The 12,592-nt window shown below is 48.9% G+C and overlaps 1 protein-coding gene and 1 long non-coding RNA gene across 2 annotated transcripts in view; one reads left to right on the top strand and one right to left on the bottom strand.

Moving 5' to 3' along the window:
- LOC143896039 (uncharacterized) overlaps positions 1-12,592 on the bottom strand; it is a 57,766-nt gene that overhangs the window by 3,065 nt on the left and 42,109 nt on the right. The window lies entirely within an intron of this gene.
- The window catches only part of Ft (cadherin-related tumor suppressor fat), a 99,416-nt gene continuing 91,365 nt past the window's right edge, over positions 4,542-12,592 (top strand). The window contains exon 1 of the mRNA XM_077403457.1: positions 4,542-10,311. Within this exon, the coding sequence (XP_077259583.1) occupies positions 4,891-10,311 (5,421 nt within the window). The 5' untranslated portion in view covers positions 4,542-4,890. The remainder of the gene's footprint in view (positions 10,312-12,592) is intronic.

Genomic DNA, 12,592 nt, shown 5'->3' with positions numbered 1-12,592 from the left:
CCTCCTACCCTAGGTCGTGACCTTTCTAATATCGCGGAACAACAAATGGCGTACGCACGTGCGCGTTATCGCGGTGGAACACAGGATATTAATCATGCAATTCAACGTCCTGTGTTGCATCCTTCGAGAGACAAGTCTACGAACCAAATTTCAATTTATTTCTCTCGGATAACAAACGATTGCTGCGCATTTGCTGCTTAAAAACTACTTTCTGCTTTAAAATGCAATTATACTATCGTTTATCAAATTATCGTTAATTGCATAATTTTAATTATATTATTATATTTTTCACAAAAGCCTCTTGTGAAGAAATTTATTGTAATAATACAAAATCTTATCTGCGACGAAATAATAAAAATGATGTAGATTATTTAAAAAATTCTAAAGAAAATACCAAGATTATTTTCTTTATGCCTAAGATAAAAATCATTTAAGTTTAACAGAGTTTTAAGCAATTTATTATTATCTACTAATAGATTATATTTAATTTTTCAAGTAATTATTAATTTTGTAAATGCAAATCCTACAATATCGAAATTTTCTCGTACCTCTCTACTTATTATATCTTTAAGTAGATTCAACATTTTTTCAGTTGCATATAATTACATCATACTATTAATATAAACATCTTTTAGTTAGTACAGGATTATGAAATAATAAATATTAAGTTAAAGATAAGTAATTAATCACATAAAGATGTGTGGAAAGTCAATGTTAACGCATTAATATAATAGGTATCGTATTGTATTGTAAACTATAAATCGGAAGCCATCCCAAGGTACCTAAGAATTATGAGAAATAAATAATAAATATAAATCTTTCTCGATTCTTAAGTTTACTTAATTGAGATTAAATAAGATAAGTGATACGTACATGAGACTTTGTAATTAACTATTTTTCGTTGTTCATAATTCTTCGTAACCGATATTTTACGTATTTTCCGCGTGGCTTTATGAATTATTTGACGCGCAGAAAATTACTTGTCGGTGCGTGTCGCACGGTTCCTTAACAAGACGGACGTTCGAAGGCTTAACGCAACTCAAGAGTGGAACGCATGCATTATTTTACTTTGGAGTCCTATAAACTTAAAGATAGCGCGAAACGCGTCGTTTGGCGCATTGTCACCTATTACCCTCTCCAATAAAACCCTCTCGAATTTTCATCGATATTTCAAGCCGAGAAGAAGGCGACTCGTCCATCATCCGATAAGGAATCGCGTCTCTCGAGAGAGTACTCGTACTCATTCTTATCTAAGTCCACGTAAAGCGAGTCGGTCCAAAGCGATCTGTCCCTTGTTCCGCTGGATAAAAGGAACGAGGATGGTCGGAAAAATATGCAAATCGGTTCACTTATTGTTATATATTTCTCGATTTTTGCAACAAATTAAATTCTTCAGATTCGTTTGGTTTTTAGACTTGGAGTTAAAAATGGATAAACCGAGAAGGTTTGACTTGTGCAGTACCTTGATTTTTTCACATGCACTACTTATTAGTTGAATTAAAGTCACAAATAAAAATATACCAAATGTTAATAACAATTGATTCTTTAATTATTGACTTATTTCGTGATGGATTTCTATTGTTTTTAATCACGTATTATTCTCAATTTCTTTTTTTATTTGAATTGACTATCACCACTATAATTACTAATCGATTCCTTTATTATCATAATCTCCTTTCTGCGAACTTTGCTTGTCATTCTAAACCAGAAACTGGACCATATGCGACCACTGCAAAATCAGATGTGCGCGAACGAATTCTGCAGTGAGGTGCATTTTTGCGTGGCATGAATACTTGGTTGCCACGAAGAGTAGCATGGCAACTCTATTATCTTATTTTTTATAATTTTTTATAATTTTGGTTGTAGCTTTTGTAGGTTTCAACATTATCAAAGCACCAACCAACTTACATGTCCATACGGTATTGTATTTAGTAAACTAGATTAAAGGGAATCAACGGTCCAGTGAGCGAGTAAACTACGTAGATATGTAAGAAAAAAGGAGGGAAGAAAGTAGACAGACAGAGAGAGAGAGAAAGAGAGAGAGAGAGAGAGGGAGAGGGAACCCGAGACGGGGGGTGAATTAGTTCGAAGGAAAGAGGATCGAAAGAATCGAGCGGAACACTCGATCGCGGTAACGGATTATAAAAGTGACCATAGGCCCGCGGATATATATATCTACACACAGGCCGTGAGTCCGGATCCCGCGGATCACCCCCGCTCCACCTTTCACGCCCCACCCTTCTGCCATCCTGATGTTTCTCTGCGTGGCAGTCTGCATCCCCTAAGTCGGAGTGTCCCTCTGCTCGCCCTTTCTAGGTATTTCCACCCCCCTCCTCCCCCACGCATTATTCATCTCTCGTTTTCTATCCTCGTCGCCCTTTTTCTCATCGATCCTCGTATTACTCTTACTCCCTCTTTCTTCCTCTTTCGTTTCTCTCTCTCTCTCTCTCTCTCTCTCTCTCTCTCTCTCTCTCTCTCTCTCTCTCTCTCTCTCTCTCTCTCTCTCTCTCTCTCTTTCTCTCCTCCCTTTCTCGTTTTCTTTCTCTGGTCCACTTGACGTCCCTCTTGTTCTCGCTACATCTCTCTCATTCCCGTCAACGCGAAGCAACGTCCTCGTCGCACGGGGCTTCAGCGTGCGGCGGCCATCTTGCATACCTGAGCCTCCGCATTGCTCGTTCCTCGAGGGCAAAAGGGAGAATATCTCAGCGAGACGACGGCGGGATGCGCGAGGCGAGTCGAAGGTGGAATGATCGCGCGTGGAAGATGGCGAGGAGGGAAAGCTGGAGAGGTGAGTCGAGTAAGAGGGTGGGAGAGGAGAGAACGGGGCCCACGATCGAAGCAGCGGGCCCCGGGAAAGAACGAGTGGGAAAGAGAGAGAGAGAGAGAGACTGGCCTACGCGCGTCGCGGACAAAGATACCCGTATTCTGATATAGGTAATGGTATGGCAAAATGGAAGGGGAGAGAAGAACGGGAAGGGAGGAGGATGGGAGATGTGAAAGAGAATAAAAGCGAAGAAAATGATCATTCGGGGAAGGAAAGAGTAACCGGGATAGGAGATCGAACAGGGAGGGAGAGAGAAACGGAAAAGGAAGGGGCGATGTGTGTTGTAGGAAAGAGCGAGTGGGGCCCATCGTGGAGCGAGGAAACGCGGTAGAACCACGGTGTTTCTCAGAGCGGACAGAGAAGGTGATATCGATAGGCCTTGCGCGGGGTGGTCGGGGTAGAGGTTCAAACAGAAAGAGAGAGAAGGAGGGAGAACGGAGATGCGAGGAACGGGCGAAGGATAGAGAGCAGGGAAGGGGGAAAAAGAGGGCCCGATGGATCGGAGAGGGACGGCGTCAGCCAGCCCGAAGAATGCCTCTCCTGGCAGCGGCGAGGTTCTGGGACCGGCTCGGTTCAGTCGAGTCAGGTCAGCCCTCGGGAAGGCGACATTCTTCTTCGCGGTGCTCACGTTCCGCGTTTTTTAGGGGCTTCACATCGCGCTCGTCGTGGCCTCGTCGTGTTTCGTTATTCGTCCCTTAACCCTTCACCCTCTCCTACTCTTTTTTCCTCGGCTCCGCTGCCGATTGTTTCCGCGGTTGCACGCGGCTCGTCTTCATCCCTCGATAACGCCTACCCCGAGGCGCGCGCGCGCGCGCGCGCACGCGAACCCGTTGTGTTGCTCGTGAGATTGCTCCGCGATCAGCGGCGAGCCCGACCGAGCGCCGCATCGCGATCGCGTGAACTTCCTGACAATTTCCGCGAAAGATAGCGCGAGTTCGGCGGCGAGGCGCGCGAACTCGAGAGTGAATCGCGAATTCGAGTTCCTCGGGGTTCGGTCACTAAACTCGTTCGATTAAATCGGTAACTCTCGTGAGGATACACATAAATCGTGAATCGTTCGTTTCGTTTTGTGTTCCGGATATTGGATCTCTGGTGCGTCCTCGTCTCTGTGCAGTGTTTACGTCGCGAGGTTCTGTCGGGCTTAATCCGGGCTTTAGTGATAAAATCCGTGGATTCTGAAGGATCTCAGTGTTTGAGATATAGCGAGATATAAAGATCGTCACGAAAAATCGTTGTTCGTTAACGTTGCCAATCATTCCATTTCGAAAGGAATTCGTCGTCCTGAAAATGCAATATGACAGGGCGAAGCACGTGACGTAGATGCGTGTGCTCGAAGCGCAAGAGTTGAAAAAGGAGAGCAATCTCTTGAGAGAAGAATCCATTCTTGAGAAGGAAAGAAGATATACGTTCTCTCGATTCGAAATCGCGACTGCGAATTGCTGATCGGAAAATCGTCCGAAACGTTTCATTCTCGCGCTCGCGAAGCATTTGCGAACATCCGCAGACGCGCGTTTCGCGAGGCGCGGCTCTCGGCGGGTCACTGCCCCTTCTGCCGGGTGAAGTCTTCTCTCGTATACACTTGACTTTTAGCGGCGAAGGAAAGGAGAAGTAAAGGAGGAGAGAACGAAAGAGAAAGAGAGAGAGAGAGAGACAGAGAGAAAGAAAGAGAGATAAGGAAAGAAAGTGTGTATGTGTGAGAGAGAGAGAGAAACAGATACGAAGAAGAAGAGGAAGAAAGACGGAAAAGAAAGCACCCACCAGCTCCGGGTTTAAATCGGGACTTTGGTCCCGGTGGGAAAAAAAATGCGACGCATCGCCGGACAGGGGACGGCGGTTCACGTCGTCGCGCGCGATTAATCTCCATTCTTGGTGGAATGTCGCGATACGTGCAATGCGCCGGTACGTAGACGTGGAAGACGACGACAGGATTATCGCCGGCCACGACCATGAGGAGGAAGAACGACAGGTAGTGCGTAATCGGAGCGCGCGATTTTACGCCTACGACAAGTCACCGTGAGCCGAGATTTGGCTAAGGCAGGTGGGCGTGTCGCGGCGAGACCGAAGAGATGATCATAAGGGGATCGATGATCCTGACCCTGCTCCTGGGACTACTGTCGGTGGTGGACCAAAATGGCGGCCAGGTCGTCGGCCAGGACGCGGCGGCGGCGGTGGCGGCGACGGCGACGGTGGCCGTGGCTGGGTTTGACGACTATTTTACCTCGCGCAACCTACCTCAAAGAGTCACGCGGTTAGTCCCACGAAGGTCACCAATGTTGCCGCAGGATAGCGTCGGGGCGATGGGCCTGGCGATGCAGAGCAGAGCGGTCGACACGCGAGTCCAGCTCGAGATCAGGGAAGGCGAGCCCAAGGGCACCCTGGTCGGCACGATACCGGTGAAGCCTGACTTCACTTACAGGTTCAACGAGCCGCCTCAGGAATTCGTGCTCGACCCGGAGACCGGCAAAATAAGAACAGCCAAGGTTCTCGATCGTGAAGCTCTCAGCAGTGATCGGTTCGATCTGGTCGTGCTCTCGAGTCAGCCGACCTATCCAATCGAGGTGCGGATTCTAGTGCTCGATATTAACGACAACAACCCAGAATTTCCGGAGCCCAGTATCGCGGTTAGCTTCTCGGAATCAGCCGTAGCGGGTACCAAGCTGTTGTTGGACGCCGCGACCGATCGGGATACACCCGAAAACGGCGTGCTGGACGATTATTTTATCGTTGACGGCAATACGGATGGCAAGTTCCGTCTGGAGGTCACTGGGAACCCTACAGGTGAGACGTCGTACCTGCACCTTGAGACTACCGGCAAGCTGGACCGCGAACAGGTGGAGTTCTATTCGCTCAATGTCTGCGCCCGCGATCGCGGCCGACCGCCACGGCTGGGTTATCTGCTGGTGAACGTGACGGTGCTGGATGTGAACGACAATCCGCCCGTGTTTCAACAGAGCGATTACGTGGTGGCGTTGAACGAGAGCGCACCAGTCGGCACGAAGGTGCTGACGGTCCACGCCACCGATAAGGATTCGGAGGACAATTCCAAGCTGACGTATTATCTGCCGGATAATGAGCGCAAGTTTACAATTGACCCAGAGACCGGCACGATCACGACAGCCGAGCCGTTGAAATGTCCTGAACAACGTTGCACGGTGGAACAACCAAGCGGCGGTTGCCCCAAGAGCTGCGTCATCACGGTCTTTGCTCGCGATCACGGTTCGCCCAGGCAGGACGGTCGTACTTACGTGACGGTGAACGTATTGGACGCGAACGATCACGATCCCGTGATTAAATTTAGCTACTTTCCACAGAATGCGCGCTACGCTACCGTCGACGAGAACGCCGCCAAGGACGCGATCGTCGCGGCGGTGTCGGTGATCGATGACGATGAGGGTCTGAACGGCAAGACGAGTGTGGAGATACGCGCCGGGAATGAGTTGGGCCACTTTCGGTTGGAGAAGATGGAAAGCTTCGACATCGTGCGGGTCGACGGCCGGCTGGACCGCGAGGAAATACCCAAGTATAATCTCACGGTAGTTGCCATTGACAAGGGCACGCCGCCCAGATCGGGCACGGCCTATCTCGTGATTCACGTGAACGACGTCAACGATCACGAGCCGGTATTTCAGCAAAGCGAGTATTCGGCGGTGCTGTCAGAACTCGCGCCGATCGGCAGCTTCGTCGCCAGCATTTCGGCCACGGACGCGGATTCTGGGCTAAACGCGCGGATTTATTACGAGTTCGGTTCGGGTAACGAGCAGGGCTGGTTTGCCATCGACAGCGACACCGGCCTGGTTACAACCATAGCTACTCTGGATCGCGAGGTCCAAGGTAGCATCGAATTACACGTATCGGCACGAGACGGCGGTCCGAATACTAAGTACGCGTCCACGCATCTCAAAGTAACGATTCTCGATGAGAACGACGAGGCTCCACGCTTCTCTGAGAACGACGTCGAGGTCACACTATCGGAAAATACCCCGCCCTATAGTCTGGTAGCTACTCTCACGGCTGTTGACAACGATCAGGGTACCAATGGCAGCGTCGCGTATAGCTTTCACTCCAGCGTCTCGCGTGATTATCCCAAGACCTTTGCTCTGGACGCCCTGACCGGTCAGCTGACGACCATGGTCACCCTGGACCGGGAAACCATAGCGACGTACAGAATTCTAGTGATAGCGAAGGATCAAGGCACGCCGGTACAGTCTTCGACCGCTACCGTGGTGCTGACGTTGGAGGACGTTAACGATAACTCGCCGATTTTTTATCCTTGGAGATATTTAATGTCCATTTCCGAAGATGCTCCGGCAGGTACGACGATAGGTAAAGTAACGGCAACCGACGCCGATGCTCGGGAGAACGCTCAGGTGAGGTATACTTTGGAATCCGGCCGCGAGGGTCTCTTCGTGGTGGAGGAAAGGACAGGCGAGATTGTCCTGCAAGGTTCTTTGCGGGCTATGCACGAAACTCTTCACGAATTAATCATCTCAGCGAAGGACACGGGCGAGCGGGTGGCAGCCAGGAACGCCGTAGTGGAGATTATACGCGAGGAGGATCTGGAGCATCTCGAATTCGACACTTACAACGGCTACGAGTTTCGTGTTTTTGAGGATCGTGGTGATTGCGACTCCGTTTCGTCTAGTAGTCGGGTGGTCGGCACGGTACATGTTACGCAGTACGGCAACACGGATAAGGTGAGCTACGCCATAGTATTCGGTGATCCTAAAGGCAACTTCAGGATCGATGAAAATACTGGCGTCATCAGCACCGCCGGTTGCCTGGACCGCGAACGAGTCGCCTATTACAGCCTGCAACTGTCAGCGCACGCCAATTTCGCGTACGGCCAGACAACCGTCAACATTACCGTGCAGGATATCAACGACAATCCGCCAAAATTTCCCAGGGGTGAACGAGGCGACGAGATCCTGTTGCAGGAGAACGCGGCGGTGGGGCAGGAGGTGTGCCTGGCCCGAGCCAGGGATCGTGATACCGGCGCTAATGCCAGAATCGTTTATTCCTTGACGCAGAATTCAGGCGGGCAATTCAGGGTCGCCGAAAACTCGGGCATCATTTACCTGGACAAACCGATTCGTGCGCCGCCCGGTACGGTTCTCCATCTAGAAGTGACGGCGACTGATTCCGGCAAGCAACCGCTGTCCGCCCAGCACCAAATTCACGTAACGATCGAAGATGTCAATGATCACACACCAGTTTTCCGACTGACCAGCTACGAGACTTCGCTTCCGGAATCTACTCCAGTCAACGAGCGTTTCTTTTCGCTGACAGCTCAAGACGCGGACCTCGGTGCCAACGGCAGGATATTATACAGTGTTACCGATGGCAATGCGGAGGGTCGCTTCGGCATCTTTCCGGATGGCCAGCTATACGTGAAGAACGCGCTCGATCGTGAGGAACGGGACTATTACGCGCTCGAGGTCACCGCATCCGATCAAGGCAGCCCATCACGGAGCTCCGTGGTCCCGGTGGTGGTACACGTGATTGATGAGAACGACAACGCGCCCGAGTTTATCAATAGCAGCTTCAGCTTCCATCTGCGCGAGAACGAGCCGCCCGACACTTTCGTCGGCAAGCTGCTGGCTACTGATCGCGACGTCGGCCGTAACGCTGATCTCATGTTCTCGCTGCCAACCAGCCAGCAGGATTTCGTGGTCGACCCGAGGAATGGTTTCGTCAGATCGTTGCGCGTGTTCGATCGCGAGCTCCTGGTGACCAATACCGGCAGCAGCTATATCAATCTGGAAGCTACTGTCACCGACAATGGCGTTAACCGCCTGCGCGACCGCGTCAAGGTCACCATCTATATCACCGACGTTAACGACAACGTACCGCAGTTCCAGCGTCTGCCCTATCGGGTGCAGGTGAGCGAGGGTGCCGCGATCGGCACACAGCTGCTAAGAGTGTACACGACTGACGCGGACGAGGGATTGAACGGCGATGTGTTCTATTCGCTGGAGGATGGCAATCAGCACCGTCATTTCACGATAGACGAGGCCACCGGGCAGATCTCGTTGATGAAGGAGCTCGATCGCGAAACATTCGACACCTACGTGCTAACCGTCGTGGCGCACGATGCCGGTCTGGAAACGCGACTGTCATCTAGCGCGACCGTCCATATCGAAGTGCTCGATGAGAACGATAACGTGCCGCGCTTCGTCGACAACAAATCGAAGATCTCTGTGCTGGAGACTACGCCGACCAACACCGAGCTCTTGCGTTTCAAGGCCACCGACAACGATCTTGGGTCTAACAGCGAGTTGACATTCATCATATCGGCTGGTAATAAAAGGGACACGTTCTATATCGATCCGCTGACTGGTATCCTGTATCTGAAGAAGCCGCTCGATTACGAAGAGTTGGTACGTTACACGCTCAACGTCACATGCAGCGACGGAGGTCATCCACGGCTCAGTTCCGTCACCAGTCTGACCGTCGAGGTGATCGACACCAACGACAATCCGCCAGTGTTTCCAAATACAGCAATAGTACGTCAGATACGCGAGGGTATCCTCGTGCGAACGCCGATCGTCACCATTACCGCGGAGGATCCAGATTCGGGGGACAACGGCGTGGTCAGCTACTCAATCCTCAGCCAGGACCCAGAGGACGAGGTACGGCGTTTCGGTATCAACCCGTCGAGCGGAGTGATCCACACGCTACTCCCGATCGACCGCGAAGAGGTGGATACTTTCAAGCTGGTGGTGATCGCTACTGATCAAGCGCAACCGCCAAGTGCCCGGTTGTCTGCCGAGAAACTGGTGATCGTGATCGTCGAGGATGTCAATGACAACGCGCCGATCTTCGTCAGCATGTCGGCGGTGGTGTTACCGCATCTGCGCGCCGGCAACTTCAACTATCATCAATCCTCGACCAAGGAGGTCGCAGTCACGCAGCTAGTCGCTCGCGATCTCGACTCTAGCACCAACGGCCTGGTGACGTACGAGCTGCTCCGTTCCAATGTCAACTACTCGGATATGTTCCGGATCTATCGTAATACCGGTCAACTCACCATGAAACCTCATCCATCATTCTCGAAGGGTGGCCTCTTCGAACGAGCATCCAAATATCAGGTAGGCGTCCGTGCGACGGACGAGGCGGTCCAGGCGGAGCGTCGCTCGTCCGAGACTTATGTGACCTTGATCGTGTCGGGCGAGAACGGCGACGATCAGCCGATTTGGGAGCACCGGGGTCAGATTGAAGGCAACGTTTACGAGAACGAGCCGATCGGCACCAGTATTTTGCGCGTGAGCGCGCGTAGCCATCGATCCAATATCGAGCTCGAGTATTACGTGACGAACGTGACCGCCGGCGACGGGCCCCAAGTTGATCGGCTATTCGACATCGACACGAAGACCGGTGTGCTGTCCACCGCGGCCCAGCTCGACCGCGAGACCGGCGTCCAATGGTACGAGGTGGAGATATACGCCATAGGCATCGGCGGCACCAGGCCCAGTACGACGTCCACCAAAGTGAGTCCGCGCCGCTTGGCTTTTTGATTGATCGTCCCGGTGATATTAATGATGCTTCCTTCGTCGGCTCCTGAAAGATATTCGGTGCTTTTTGTGCACCGTGCCAGTTCTCTCCCCGTCCCGCACGCTCGCCTCGCGTAATGTAATTTCTCGATTGCCGGATAAGACCCCTTCTCGCGAGGCGGGCGAGCGAACGGGTGAATCCGGATTGTCGTTTGCGGCGCGAGATTCAGCAAGGATATTATAATTGCTAAATTGATACCGCGCGAGATAAATTTGACAGTATGATTGGCGCCAGAATCATTGAGACATTTGTTTCATTTGGTAGATAATCTCTATGCATTTATTCTTGTTCTAGCTGTGCAGCTGTGCAGATAATGATATATATTATTAAACATATATATATATATATATATATATATATATATATTTGCGTGAGATTCACTTTAGATTAGAGCCATACATATTCTGATACCGACTATGCACAATGTAATTATAATCAATTTTATAACTTCTGCTTCTCTGCAAAACTCCCGTGCAGTACAGAAGAATGAAGTATTAATTAATCATATTTTATTCACTCTTCAAGAGAATGTCATATAAATTCGGGGATACGCGCACACGTTCTGAGTTTCGTTTTTCCTATTTCATGTATTTTCGTTACTCTCTTATAATTAAATGGACGGCAAGCGGATTTGTGAGTTACAGATAATCACTTTACGCGCATGATTAATTACTTAGGAGATGCTAATAATGTATCATTATTGACATTGAAAGGAACTCTTTTATTAAGCCGGATATATACGGATATATTCGTAATACGCATAATTTCCGAAGAAATTGGTAAAATCTATTTTCTCAGACATTGATGTTACCGACGAGAGAAATATAAATATTACATTTATCAATTATATACCATTTTTAACTTTTATTTAAATATTCTTTGTTTGTTATGTAATTATCTTATAAATGAAAAATAGAATTAATAATAATTTATAATTTAATCTTTGCGATTGACACAAAGTTTTTTTTTAGATTCTGATTCGTACATAAAAAGTAGACAATGTAGTAAGAAATTCGTAAATAATTTTTTAAAAATTTTGCTCCAAATATCACACGCAAAGATGGTAGTACAACTTGGCAATTAGTAATAATTGATAGTTAAGGAGATTCATAATACGATATTATTATCAAAAAAATTACAACCTTCGCGTGGGAGATTTCACGATTAACATAATTCTATTCGATTCTTCTCTCGACGCTATTCCCGCATTCATCAATTTCTCCTTCTCACTCTCGATGACACAATAATTAGAGCGGCAACGCCGTACGCGCGCCGCGTGTCTTTCTCTCGCCAGACAAGCGATAATTCGACTGACTGAGAATTGCGTTATACGCAACAATACCCTTAAGGCCACTGCACGTAACAAAGTTTTAGTCATAATCGTAAGGTTGTAAGAAAATAGATCAATCACAGTCGATTATTCTCCTCGCGCTTGAAAAATAATCAAGTGTGATTGGTCTATTTTCTTACGGCCTTACGATTAAAACTAAAACTTTGTTACGTGCAATGGCTTTAATGCAATTAAAGCCGGCGATAGAGTGACTTACAGCGAGAGATAAAAGGAATAAGAGAGAGAGAAAAAAAAAGAAGTGACGAAGGGAGCAAGGAAAAGAGAAATTCTTTGGAGATGAGAAGCGATAGATGGAAGGACAACACGCGCGCGGGGAAAAGGACGTGCCTCTTTCGCGGTAGGGAGAGAAAGAGGGTGCAGAGAAAGGGAAGGAGAAGGAGAAGGAGGAGGCGGATGAAGAGGAGGAGGAGGAAGAGGGGGATCGTGAATGCGAACGGTTTACAGCCGGTTCAGTGCTGCATAAATAGGGCTTAGGACCCGGGACGTTTTCTCAAATTACAGGGCGCGTTTCAAATTTATACGAAAGCACCGCGCCGCGCCGCGCCACCACTGCCACCGCCACCGCCACCACCGTCGCCGTCTGGTCTCGTTTTATTAGAACGAAGCATATCCTAATTAATTCGAACTTTTTTACTCTGCACTTGTACAGGGTGTCTCACAATTCGCAATCTTGTCTTTAGCGATTTTCGGGGAATTTGACTATTCTTTACCTTTGTCGAAGCATTAATAGTTAACGATTTTGTGTATGTGTGTGAGAAAGGAAAAAAGAGAGAGCGGGAGAAATAAGAGACTTTGTCTAATTGGAGAAACAAGTAGATAACGGAATTGTTGACTTAAAATTTTGATAAAATTTAAATAATGTTAAA

This window comes from Temnothorax americanus, unplaced genomic scaffold (genome assembly GCF_048541705.1).
Source record: "Temnothorax americanus isolate GAGA-0224 unplaced genomic scaffold, ASM4854170v1 Scaffold1, whole genome shotgun sequence".
Classification (NCBI taxonomy): Eukaryota; Metazoa; Arthropoda; class Insecta; order Hymenoptera; family Formicidae; genus Temnothorax; species Temnothorax americanus.
The sequence above is the reverse complement of the archived record's forward strand: the minus strand, read 5'-3'. Positions and strand labels throughout refer to the sequence as shown.